General features: G+C 45.5%; 1 protein-coding gene across 1 annotated transcript; it reads right to left on the bottom strand.

Annotated features, from left to right (window-relative positions):
- Window positions 1-1021: 1021 nt before the first annotated feature.
- Window positions 1022-11969, bottom strand: LOC122548275 (GATOR complex protein DEPDC5-like). The gene is made up of 6 exons (XM_043686806.1): window positions 11888-11969; window positions 8582-8628; window positions 5730-5815; window positions 4672-4755; window positions 4075-4124; window positions 1022-1097 (listed from the first exon to the last, which is right to left on the bottom strand). Exons 1-6 carry the CDS (start codon window positions 11962-11964, stop codon window positions 1037-1039), a joined length of 405 nt encoding a protein of 134 aa, XP_043542741.1. The 5' UTR covers window positions 11965-11969; the 3' UTR covers window positions 1022-1036.
- Window positions 11970-13668: the final 1699 nt, after the last annotated feature.

The following is a 13668-nucleotide window of genomic DNA, read 5'->3' as shown; positions in this document are numbered from 1 at the left end:
CACCCTAACCTGCACATCCCTGAACACTATGGGGCAATTTAGCATGGCCAATTCACCCTAACCTGCACATCCCTGAACACTATGGGGCAATTTAGCATGGCCAATTCACCCTAACCTGCACATCCCTGAACACTATGGGGCAATTTAGCATGGCCAATTCACCCTAACCTACACATCCCTGAACACTATGGGGCAATTTAGCATGGCCAATTCACCCTAACCTGCACATCCCTGAACACTATGGGGCAATTTAGCATGGCCAATTGACCTAACCTGCACATCTTTGGACTGTGGGAGGAAACCGGAGCACCCGGAACAATCCCACGCAGACACGGGGAGAATGTCTGCAAACTCCACACAGGCAGTCACCCGAGGGTGGAATTGAACCTGGGTCCCTGGCATTGTGAGCCACCCGTGCCGCCCAGTGGAATTCCCTGCCCAGTGAAGCAGTTGAAGTTTCCTTGTTGAATGTTTTTAAGGCAAAGATAGATAGCATTTGAACAGTAAAGGAATTCAGAGTTGTGGTAAGTGGAGCAGAGTCCACAAGAAGATCAGCCATGATCTTTCTGAATGGTGGAGCAGGCTCGAAGGGCCTACTCCTGCGTCTATTTCTTGTGTTCTGAAGCTCTCTTTCCCTCTCTCTCCGTTTCCTCCTTTAAGATACGCCATAAAAACCACTGACATCTACCCTAGTATTTCTGTCAAGATTTTGTGTCAAAGTTTGCTTTATAACAGCCCAAAGAAGCACCTTAACACATTTATGTTAAAGGTGCTACATGAACACAAGTTGTTTTTGTATTAAAACAACTTCTTTGGTTCTTTGCCAATATCTATAACTCTGCTGTTGTCATCCCAGTTGATGATAATGTGATGTGAGGTGTGAGATTTATGCATATATTAGCAATCAGTCTTAGATTTTTGACTTTAAAATAGCAGCATATGTTGGATTATTGTTGTGAATGATAAAAGGAACAAAGGCCAATGTCAGTGTTAGAAAGGAAGTTGAAAAGCCCTTTAGAGGAGGAAACAGCCATCCTTACCTGGTCTGGCCTACATGTGACTCCAGCCCCACTGCAAAGCGTTGACTCTTCACTGCCCTGTGGGCAATTAGGGACAGGCAATCAATACTGGGCCTAGCTAGTGACTCCCTCTTGCCATTAATTAATTTTTTAAAAAGCACGGACTTTCTGAAAATGTAATGCAAGTTTTTTTTTATGGCGGTGATTTATGACAGTGGGACAAAAATTGGAGGTCATTAGCTTGTTTTCAGTTCAGAATAATCAGAAGTACTGCATTCAATTCTGGTCTCCCTGCTGTAGCAAAAATGTTGTTAAAATTGAAAGGGTGCACAAAAGATCTACACTGATGTTGCCGGGGGTTGGAGGGTTTGAGCTATAGGGAGAGGCTGAATAGGCTGGGACTCTTTTCCCCAGAGCGTCGGCGTCTGAGGGGTGACCTGATAGAGGTTTATAAAATCATGAGGGGCATGGATAGGGTGAATAGCTAAGGGATTTTTTCTGGGGCGGGGGAGTCCAGAACGAGAGGGCATAGGTTTAAGGTGAGCGGGGTAAGATTCAAATGGGAGCTAAGGGACAACGTTTTCATAGAGGGTGGGGTGTGTAGGGAATGAGCTGCCAGAGGAGATGGTAGAGGCTGGTATAATTACAATGAAAAGGCATCTGGATGGGTATATGAGTAGGAAGGGTTTAAAGGGATAAGGGCCTTGGATATCTGGTTGGCATAGTTGAATGGAACTGAAGGCTCTGTTTCCATGTTGTATAGCTCTATGATTCTATTTTAGATTTAAAAATCCAAAAACTGAAAGCTTGAGGAGCTGTTTACAGGAAACCTGCCTGGGGTCAGAAGTAAGTAATGTCTTTCTCCTGGAAAGGAGTACTGAACAGTTCAGGAAAAGCACAGTCACCTCAGCATAAAAGTTAGGATTACGAAACTTCCAAACCAAATGTGTTTGGTTGGAAACTGCAGGTTATTAAAAGCTGAGAAAGTCTAAGCTCTGTTTGGAGAGTATTCAAATAAGATTACTTCCCAGAGAAGAACTGGGGAAAACAGATCGAACTGAAAGATTTGATATAGACAAGTAGTTTTATGAGATTTCAGTCTCTAGAATGTGTCGTGTCAGAAGCAGGATGAGATTTTGCTTTGCTGTGTGTTTAATAAACTTCTGTTCTATTGTTGAAGAAACCTTGCAGCCTTATGTGACCTCATTTCAGTGAATGGCCACCATATTAACTAGAGCAAAAAGAATTATCAAAGTTTCATTCTGGGATCAGACTTGTCCACTAGCACTATCAGCTGGGACCATAACTTTAATACTTGACAAATGTGATCACTGACCGGCAACCAGCATGATAGATGAAATATTTAACTCGTGCAGTTGGTTACTGTGATGGTTAATCGCTGACATTTTTATGTAGATGTTCTTTCAAATCAGAACATAAATTTAGTGCATAGAAAAGTAAAAGTTGTGCATGTATGCGATACAGTTAGAAGGAGCTTCGTATAAAAAGCAAAACAAAGTCTCGACCAACTCCGGCCTATCACCCTCACCTTGACCTCCTTCCACCTGTCGCATTCCCAACGCCCCTCCCCCAAGTCCCTCCTCCCTACCTTTTATCTTAGCCTGCTGGACACACTCTCCTCATTCCTGAAGAAGGGCTCATGCCCGAAACGTCGATTCTCCTGTTCCCTGGATGCTGCCTGACCTGCTGCGCTTTTCCAGCAACACATTTTCAGCTCGACCAACATTAGTCAATTCCAGAGATATTCACTCCAAATTTTATTTAACTGACTCCTCCCCAGTTTCGTTCCCAATTGAACAGTTAGACAATTCCTTTCGGAGTCTGTTAACATAAATGTTTCACAATTCTGACGGCCTAAACTTTCTCAGTTCTAACAATTTGAAGACTTCTATTCAAATTCGCCTCATTTGAAAACTCCATAAAACCAAAACGCTTCAGAATTGTGCCTGACTTCTTTGAACTTAAACTGGTTCCCCGAGGAGCCCCCTTTTGGCTCTTCTGATCTGAATTCCTGACCCTCCTGAACTGAGACCATGAACCTTCTGTTCTGAACTCAAAACTGAAATGAATGACTTTCTTAGCTGTCGTAAACTCAGCACGACGGACATTCCACCCATTTAACACTCCAGGGGCTTTCCCAGACCGCTGGCTGCAGTCATATGCCTTCTTAGAGTTGATGGACTTTGGTCATGGTTTCCGACTATTTTCTGAACTGTTCAAAAACAAAGCTTTACAGAACTGACCTCCACCCATCTGGCTCAATTCTACGATCCAAATCAAACTGCTATAGCTTTCATCAGTTTGTGCCATCTGGTTATTCCAAGCTGTTCCAAACAACTTCTTCCCTCACCTTTTCAAATCCCATCACAATTGTTAACACCTCTGTTGAATCTCTTCTCTGTTCTAAAGAGAGCAATCTCAGCTCCTCCAGTGACTCAACACATCTGAGGTCTTTCGATCCTGGCATAGTCTCCAGAAATCTGTTCCGGACCTTCGCAAAAGCACTGGCACCTTTCCTAACATGTGGCGTGCAGAATTGAACACAATATTCCAGCTGCGGCCTTCCCACTCCCTCTCTGACATGACCATCCTTGGTCTCCTCCATTGCCACAACAAACCAAACCTCAAATTAGAGGAACACCACCCCATCCTCCGCCTGGGCAGCCTACAGCCCAGAGGACTCAACATTGAGTTCTCCAATTTCAAATAACCTCCCTCCCCATCCCCCGACTCCCTTCCCAGCCCCTGCCTCCTGCCTGTCTATCAATGATTCAGAAAAGGCAGGTTACCTGCCACTGAGAGTGTATGAAGTCGATCAGGAACCAGCTGCAAAGGGACATGAGAGAGACATGACCCTTGACTGCAGCTACTTCTACACGTTGCTCCCGGCAACGCCACGAGCCCCGCCTGTGTGTATCCCAGATTGAGGCTCCAAAATGGAGGACAAAATAATACACCAACAACTGATAAGTGCCACATTCCAATGCTCCTGTCTATTTCCAAATTGGAAATGCTAGAGAACGACAAATCTGACCTTATTCCAGCAAATTCCACCTTCTGAGTGACATAGGCACAGGTGTTAACCTGGAAGAGAAACACAAGAAATGCAGTGAATTGAACATTTCACAACTGCAATTTGATAGATGGATTTTGGGGTGTGGGGGGGGGTGTAGATTGGCATTAAAGCTACAAGATTTCTTTTGTTTTGGAGTCCAGATCAGCTGCGATTGGACTGAAACGTGGAACAGACCTGAAGAGCTGAGTGGGCTGCTTCTGTTCCGAAGGCAAAAGTGAGGGCTGCAGATGCTGGAAACTAGAGGTTTAGATCAGAGTGGTGCTGGAAAAGCACAGCAGGTCAGGCTGCATCTGGGGAGCAGGAAAATCAAAGGTTCAGGCAAAAGCCCTTCATCAGGAATGACGATGATGATGATGATGAAGGGCTTTTGCCTGAAACGTCAATTTTCCTGCTCCTCGGATGCTGCCTGGCCTGCTGTGCTTTTCCAGCACCATTGGGTTTCTGTTCCAAAGGTGAGTGCAACAAGCAGGCAGAGGTGATCTGTTTATCGACCGAAGAAAGGAACTCAGAAGCAGTCCATGGCCACAGTGAACTGAAAACTGATCTCCAACTTACCAGGTTTTTCTTTAACCGCCACATGTCACTGCGTCCAATGTACTGGTCCTTGAAGGTAAGCTCCACCAGGTCAAGCGCCACATCCTGTTACAGATTCAGACAGTGAGCACCCACAAGAGCGCAATTACAGCCAGTTGGAAATTAATACCCAGCTTCCAAAAACATCATCTTTTAACACAACCAGTGAACACACTGAAATCTGGGGTACATTCATAAATAACAGGGGGAGGAGAGGGTTACCATGAAATACATACATCTCCTGATACTCCCACGCATTTTACCCTCAAAAAGACACAGACAGAAACCCCACAAAAACCAGACAGTCTCATCAGAGCATTGGACAGCTCTCAATGTAACAAGCTCTATTTACCCTCTGGTAAATGTAGAGACCCTGCCCCCTTCCCCCGTGAAGCTTTTAATGTGAGAGATCACCGGGTGTCTGTACCATGCATGTCTCAAAGAAAAACTCGAGGGTGTGTTATTAAGGCGAGAGGGGAGAGTTTTAAAAAGGGTATGAGGGGCAATTTTTTCACACAGAGAGTGGTTCATGTGCGGAATGATCTGCCAGAGGAAGTGGTGGGTACAGTTACAACATTTAAAAGACATTTAAATAAATACATGAATCGCAAAGCTTTGCGGGGAGCTGGGCCGAATACAGGCAAATGGGACCAGTTTAGTTTCGGAGCATGGTCAACATGGAATCGATGGACTGAGGGGTCTGTTTTCATGCTGTGTGACTCTGCAAAACAGGAGCAAAGTTTCCAAATGGAAGACAGGCGGCTGCCAGGCCAGAGAGAGAAGGTCCTTTTTGTTGGGTACTAACTGCAAGTAAAAAAATTGAGTTGGGTGTGAATCAAACAACATTCAGAAAGAGCGGCCTGGATTCCAGTTACTTATCCTCTCAGACCCTCCCCGAGGCGGGGAGGGGAAGAGAGGGTGTGGACTTGGTAGGCTCAATGGCCCGTTTCCACACTGTGGGGATTCTATAATTCTAAGATAACAATGTACAGGTGGTGGAGAAATAAGTGCAGGAGATAAAAACAAAACACATCACTCACCTTGGGATCCACAATATTGACATAGACATCCTGGTAAGCCCGAAGTTTAAACACCTGGGCCACAGTCTGGTCCACACTAATAGTTTCTGAGGCAAACAACAGGATATGTAATTATATTTATGTCATAACGAGCCTCAAAAAGAATTTATTTCCATGCCCCCTCCCCCACCCCAGACATACTGATGAGATTTTATTTGAAGAAAACAAAGCTGCTGCACAACTATTTTTGCCGTCCATAAAGGTTCTTGGACATCCTGCTGCTGAACCTCTGCACAGGCGGCTGGCTGCTGGAACTGCACCTACAATAAACCAACCTAACTATAAACCTAACTATAACACACACACACACACACACACACACACACACACAAAGTAGAGAATTGGGGAATAACTGTAGCTGGTAAGGTTGGAACTGGACAGACCTTCAAAGCAGCAATGGAAGTCTGAGGAGAAAAGTTTACAAGAATTTATCAAAAAATAAAGTCATGGGGGCGACACTAAAGCCGGAATGAGATATGGAGCTAAATACACAAGGAAACAGGAATTTTGAAAAGGATTAGGGGAGAGAGAGAGAGAGAGAGCAAAGTTAATAAAGAGGAAGCTGAAGGGAGAGATCAGACCATAGAAGCCTTAGATTCAGGAAGGCTGTTTCTCCAGGTTAGGTCCACAAACAGGGCAGGTAGTCTCGGATTAAGGACATCAGCCGGTGAGGACTGAGATGAGGGGGAATTTCTTCACATAGAGGGTGAAGAATCTTTGGAATGGTTGAGCCCAGAGAGCTCTAGAAGTTCAATCATTGAACAGTCACAGATTGGCTGATCTAGAGGTAAAGGTCATATGGGATCCAGACAGAGCTGGGACAGACTCGAGGGGCCGAACAGCACACCCGTGCTCCTGTCTGACCTCCCATGTTTATCGTCAGTACAAATGAAGCTTTGTAACAGGGAGAGAGCCTAAGCCAGCACCTCCTGACTGGAAGAGCTCGGCAGAAGAAGATTTACTGAATGCATCAAAGCAGGGACAGAGGTTTTCCTCTGTGCCTCACTATCACAGATTTGGAGCCTACCCTTGGTCTCACTCCAGAGGCGTTAGGGTCACTTCAGCTCACAGCTGCTGTCTGTAGCCTGCCCTGGAAGGGGGAATGGGTGATTAATTAGACGTAGAACCCACTATAGTGCGACAGGGTTACCCCAGGGATCCCAGCAGATAACTAAATAAACCCAGAACTGTTACTTTCAAATAGAAATAGAAAAAGCTCAAGCCACTCAGCAAGGCTCTTCCAAAAACACCCAGCTTGAACCATTGACCAAAAACTCACTGGACTGGCCACATAAACACAGTGACTACAAGAGCATGTCAGAGGTGAGGAATACTGCAGTGAGTAACTCACCTCCTGACTCCTCAAAGCCTGTCCACCATCTACAAGGCACAAGTCCCGAGTGTGGTGCAATACTCCCCACTTGCCGAGCTGGGGGCTGCTCCAACAACACTCAAGAGATTTCACACCATCCAGGACAAACCAGCTCCTTGACTGACACCACATCCTCAAGCATCCACTCCCTCCACCACCGACGCTCAGTAGCAGCAGTGTGTACTGTCTACAAGATGCATTTCAGACATCACCAAAGATCCTCAGACAGCACCTTCCAAACCCACCACCACTTTCACCGAGGAGGACAAGGGCAGCAGATACGTGGAAACACCACCACCTGCAATCTCCCCTCCATCCTGTCTTGGAAATACATCACTGGTTCTTCTCTGGGTCAAAATCTTGGAATTCCCTCCCTAACGGTATTGTGGGTCAATGCAATCACATGGATTGCAGCAGTTCAAAAGGCAGCTCACCACCACCTTCTCAAGGGGCATTTTGGGATGGGTAGGCCCAGCCAGCGACGCCAATGAATGAAGAAAAGCACCTTTACTTTCTGTCCACTGTGTGTGCCTGGACTGCTGAGAATGTCAACATTTTCTGCCATCATTTTAGATTTCCAGCATCCACAGGTGTCTGTTTCTGTTTTAAAGTTTAATATTTGAAGAGGTGCAGCGATTCCTGCTCTTGCCTGCGCTAGTGTTCTTCCCTCAGTCAACAACAACATAGCTAGGCCTTCCTCTTCTTCACAGGTAAGGCCCTGTGGAAAGTACCACACTTCCCTTTTGTAACATGTCAATGTTCTCGTCTTCCGACGCATTTTAAATTTGGCATCTGTCTTCCTTACACGTCCTACCTCTGCAATGCAAAACTCCTCGACCATAAGCAGCTTTGAGAATGGAGAAAGACTCTTTTCCCATGTGTGTTGATTTTTAAAAAGAAAATTCATCCTTGTGATGTGGGCATTGCTGGCGTTTGCTACCTGTCCAATTTGTCTTTAAGAACGTGGTGGTAAACCGCTCGGACATTTCAGGGGGCACTTTAAAGGACCAGCCACAAGATTAGGGGTTTGGGATCACACCTCACCAGGTAAGAAGGTAAAGATTTCCTTCTGTAATGGATGTTAGTGAACCAGATGAATTGTTAATTGGTGATAATTTCAAGATCAACCTTCTGAGGTTATTATTAAATATAAAATTCCACCAGATTTGGGATTTGAACCCATGACTCAGAGCATTAGCCTGAGTTTCTGGAGGTCACTGATCCAGTGATACACTCCCATCTGTGATTGATCCAAACTCAGTTCTGACTTCACAATACCAATTCGGTGACGTGTGTAAAATTAGTGGTCACCCCAGTCTTAGCTCTGATGTTACTGTTTGTTTGTATCAGCCTGTTTAACACCAACAGTGTTCACCACCTGCTAAATTCCACTCTTGCCCAGCCACTGCAGGAAACGGTGCAAAATAATTCACCGGGTTACCTTTCTGCAAGTCTTCTTTCAAAGATTTCACCTGAAGAAGCAGCGGGCTGTGAATAAAAGAGACAATATAACAATGATTATGCTCCATGTACGGGGAAAGGGAAGATAAGTAATTTGTAAAATGACAACTGCATTGTCTCCCTCCCAGCCCACAGCAGGTATCCTGAACCCTGGCAGGGGATAGCGAACAGAGTGGCTGGACCCATACTCTTTGTTGCAGTGTCCATCCCCCGACCGTGCAGTCCCCTACGACTGCCACTTTCCTGCCTGCTCTCCCCCCCTCCTTCTCCTGCTGGAATGGCTTCCCGTACCGTGATCAATTCGCTCATCCGTCCCACAGCCCCCACTCTCAAACTGAGAGGAACTCAAACTTGTTGCAGAGGCTGACACTGCTGCACACCTGTCCTCGAGGTGCCTCCTCGACCTGCCTCACTTGCGGAGTCACGCCGCCCCCCCCCTGTCCCTGACCACTCACCACATCAGAACACCCAAGGTACAGCCGCTCCCTGCAGTTTTGCAAAATCCACCTTCCCAACAGCACATTGAGCCTCGCTAAGAAATGAACTGGGATTGAAGGATCAGAGTGACCGCCCCACAATATCAGCCACTTTTGGCCAGTCCTGGTTGAGAGTAGAGAGATTGCTCAGAGTTACACAGCACAGAAACAGACCCTTCGGTCCAATCAGTCCATGCTAACCATGCATTCAAATTAAACCTGCATACACTTGGCCATTATCCATCTAAACCTTTCCTACTCATGACCCCCACTGCAGCACTGACGAACTTTGGAAAACAAAGGAGAAGCACCTATACAACGTATTCAAGAAGAACAGATACTCAAAAAATACAGTCCGCAGATTCCTCAAGAACAAACCACGACAAGCAGACCAAACACAGCCAGAAACCCTAACCACCTTACCATACATCAAAGAAGTTTCAGAAATGACAGCCAGACTACTAAGGCCCCTCAGAATCCTAGTAGCACACAAACCCACCAACATTCTCAAACAAAAACTAACAAACTTAAAAAAAGACCCAGTACAACCCATGGACAAAACCAACATCATCTACAAAATTCCATGCAAGGACTGCCACAAACACTATGTAGGACAAACAGGAAGAAAGTTAGCCACCAGGCCACACGAACACCAGCTAGCCACAAAAAGTCACGACCTCCCTCTCCCTCATAGCCCTACACACGGATGAAAAAAACACCATTTCGACTGGGACAACACAGCTATCCTGGGGCAGGCTAAGCAAAGACATGCCAGAGAATTCCTAGAGGCCTGGCACTCCAACCACAACGCCATAAACAAACACATAGATCTAGATGCCATCTATCATCCCCTCAGAAAACGAACAGGAAATTACATCACCACAAACCCCAGGAACCCCATCCAGGAGAAAGATATAAATAGAAAGCAGGAGACAACAGCTTCGCTTCACTTGGAGGTCGCCACTGATGATGTTACCGAGCCAGGTAATGAAACGCCTGGATATCAAACCTACAGCTCAGCGAGCAAACCTACACCCTATGACCCCCATCCACTGCTTCCTCTGGAAGTTCATTCCACACACGAATCATGCTGTGTAAAAAGGTTGCGCCTCCCGTCTCTTTTAAATCTTTCACCTCTCACCTTAAATGTACGCCCCCTTGTAATAAACTCTCCCACCGTAAGGGAAAGAACGTTGCCATTCACCTTCTCGATGCCTTTCATGATATTACAAACCTATGTATATGGTCACCCCTGAACCTCCCGCAGTCCAGTGGAAAATGTTCCAGCCTTTCCAGTCTATTTTTATAACTCAAACCTTCCATTCCCAGCAACATCCTGGTAAATCTTTTCTGAAGCCTCTCCTGTTAATAATATTAACAGTACGACCACAACTGGACACGGTACTCCAGAAAAGACCTCACCAGCATCCTCTACGTGATGTCCCAACTACTCAAAGGTCTGAGGTAATATTTACATCTCGTCCTCCTGTTTTTAAGTTACTTACTCCTCCTCATCTTCAGTTCCTTCCCTTCCTGCAAACGTGTGGCACAGTGGTTAGCACTGCTGCCTCACAGCGCCAGAGACCCGGGTTCAATTCCCGCCTCTGGCAACTGTCTGTGTGGAGTTTGCACGTTCTCCCCGTATCTGTGTGGGTTTCCTCCGGGTGCTCCGGTTTCCTCCCACAGTCCAAAAATGTGCAGGTTAGGTGACTTGGCCATGCTAAATTACCCGTAGTGTTGGTGCAGGGGTAAATGTAAGGGAATGGGCCTGGGTGCGTGCGCTTCGGCGGGTCAGTGTGGACATGTTGGGCTGAAGGGCCTGTTTCCACATTGTAAGTAATCTAATCTTAAAAAAAACTGAAACAGCCAGATGATCCAACTCTCAGTCAGTGCTGCACTTCAAGTGTAGAGTCACAGGACACGGCAACTCATCCTCAACCACTCCCATCTGGCACCCAACCCTGATGCCACACTGGGATGAGGTGACACAAATAGGTTATAGAAAGGGTATCATTAAACTGGAGAGGGTTCAGAAGAGATTTAACAGAATGTGGCTGGGAATGAAGTGTTTGAGATATCACAAATAGACTGGAAGGGCTTGGGGCTTCTTTCACTAGAGCATAGGAGGTCGAGGAGGGGCCTTAGTGAGGTTTATAAAATCAGAAGGGACAAAGCTAAGGGACAATAGCAATGATCTTTTCCCTAGGATGGGGAGTTCAAAACTAGAGGCATATTGTTAAGATGAGAGGAGAAAGATTTAAAAGGGATATAAGGGGCAACTTTATATATAGAGACTGGTTTGTTGTGGAATGAACTGCCAGAGAAAGTGCTGGATGCAGGCACAGTTACAAGATTTAAAAAGCATTTGGACAGCGACATGAATAGAAAAGATTTAGATGGATATGGGCTAAGCGCAGGCAGGTGGGACTAGTTTAATTTTAGAACATAGTGTGGACTGATTGGACCAAAAGGGTCTGTTTCTGTGCTGTATAACTATATGAAGATCGATGCGGACATCAGTAATGCACGAGACCCATGTAAGTCACCTTCCAATATTCCTGCACACCCACACCAATTTTTCAACCCCGGTCTAATTTAGTTCGAGCAAAGAAAAAATGTGTTGCTGCTCATCCAGCACAACAGCACCAAACTGTTTTTGACTGTTTAAAGATATTGTAACTCTGGAAGTTAATCACAGAAATAATACACTAAACCTTTTGTGTTGCACATGTAACAAGAAAGGTTCTGTGCCTCATAAGTAGTAACATTCAACTGAAAGCAATTCACTGCAACCAAGCTGGTGTATTTACCTGTACTCATCATTAATATGTGCAATCTCCACAATGTCGCCCAGCTTCACCTGAGGGAAAACTTTGGGGTTCACCATCAACTCATAGTCTGAGGGAAACAAGAAGTGAAACGTATGAAGCCAACAACAAATTGCATATGTGTAGCAGCTTCAGAATGGCAAAAAACACAGGTGCTTCACAGGAATACTGAAAGACCACATTCCACACAACAAAACAGTGCCTTCCAAACCTGTGCCCTGTGTCAGCTGGAAGGACAAGGGGCAGCAGATACATGGGAGCACCATACATGCAAATTCCCCTCCATGATAGTCACCCTCCATTGGAAATTTATTGCTGTTCTTCCAGGTCAAAATCCTGGAGTGCCCTTTCCAGAAACATTGTGGGTGTATCAACCCCACACAGATGATGGAAATTCAAGGCAACAGCTCAGTGTCAGCTTCTCAAGGGCAACTACCAGTGAGGCCCACATTCTGTGAAATAGCTTGAATAACAGCGAGGTCAGATGACCAAAATCCCGGTCAAAGAGGTTAGTTTTAAAGTACATCTTAAAGACGAAAGAAAGGTTGAGTACCAAAGACGTTTATGGAAGGAATTCCAGTGTTAATGTTCCAGAAGTGGAAGGCTCCACATCCAATAGGATACCAAGTAAAAATGGGGAAAATCAAGACATCAGCACTGAACATCTTGGGCAGCTTTGGGATTGGAAAAGGTTACAGAGTAGGAAGGGGCAAAACCATGAAGGTATTTGAAATTAGATTTGAATTTTAAAATAGACAAATTACTTAACTTAGAGTCAATGTGGTTAACAAGCACAGGAGTAATGAATTATTGGGAATTAATGAGTTAAGACATAGACAGCAGAGTTTTGGGTAACCTCAAGTTTCAGGAGGTGAGCTGGGGTGATTTGAAATGGTCATGGCCAGAGATTGCAAAGCCATGGACAAGGGTTTCAGCAGATCATAGAATCCCGACAGTGTGGAAACAGGCCCTTCTGCCTAACAAGCCCACACCGACCCTCTGAAGAGTAACCCGATCCAAACCCATTCCCCGACCTTATTACATTACGTTTACCTCTGACTAACCTGACTGACCGAGCTTACACATCCTGAACACTATGGGTAATTTAGCACGACCAATTCACCCTCACCTACATACCCCTGAACACTATGGGTAATTTAGCATGGCCAATTCACCCGAACCTGCACATCCCTGAACACTATGGGGTAACTTAGCATGGCCAATTCACCTGAACCTGCACATCCCTGAACACTATGGGTAACTTAGCATGGAGGAGAAAGTGAGTCGGGTAATTTAGCATGGCCAATTCACCCTAACCTATACATCCCTGAACACTATGGGTAATTTAGCATGGCCAATTCACCCTAACCTATACATCCCTGAACACTATGGGTAATTAAGCATGGCCAATTCACCTGAACCTGCACATCCCTGAACACTATGGGTAACTTAGCATGGACACAATTCACCCTAACCTACACATGCCTGAACATTATGGGCAATTTAGCATGGCCAATTCACCCTAATCTACACATCCATGAACACTATGGGTAATTTAGCATGGCCAATTCACCCGAACCTACACATCCCTGAATACTATGGGTAATTTAGCGTGGCCAATTTACCCTAACCTACACACCCTAAACACTATGGGTAATTTAGCATGGCCAATTCACCCTAACCTATACATCCCTGAACACTATGGGTAATTTAGCATGGCCAATTTACCCGAACCTACACATCCCTGAACACTCATGGCCAAT

The sequence above is a fragment of the Chiloscyllium plagiosum genome, unplaced genomic scaffold (assembly GCF_004010195.1).
Source record: "Chiloscyllium plagiosum isolate BGI_BamShark_2017 unplaced genomic scaffold, ASM401019v2 scaf_65, whole genome shotgun sequence".
In the NCBI taxonomy this organism is placed as follows: Eukaryota; Metazoa; Chordata; class Chondrichthyes; order Orectolobiformes; family Hemiscylliidae; genus Chiloscyllium; species Chiloscyllium plagiosum.
The sequence above is the reverse complement of the archived record's forward strand: the minus strand, read 5'-3'. Positions and strand labels throughout refer to the sequence as shown.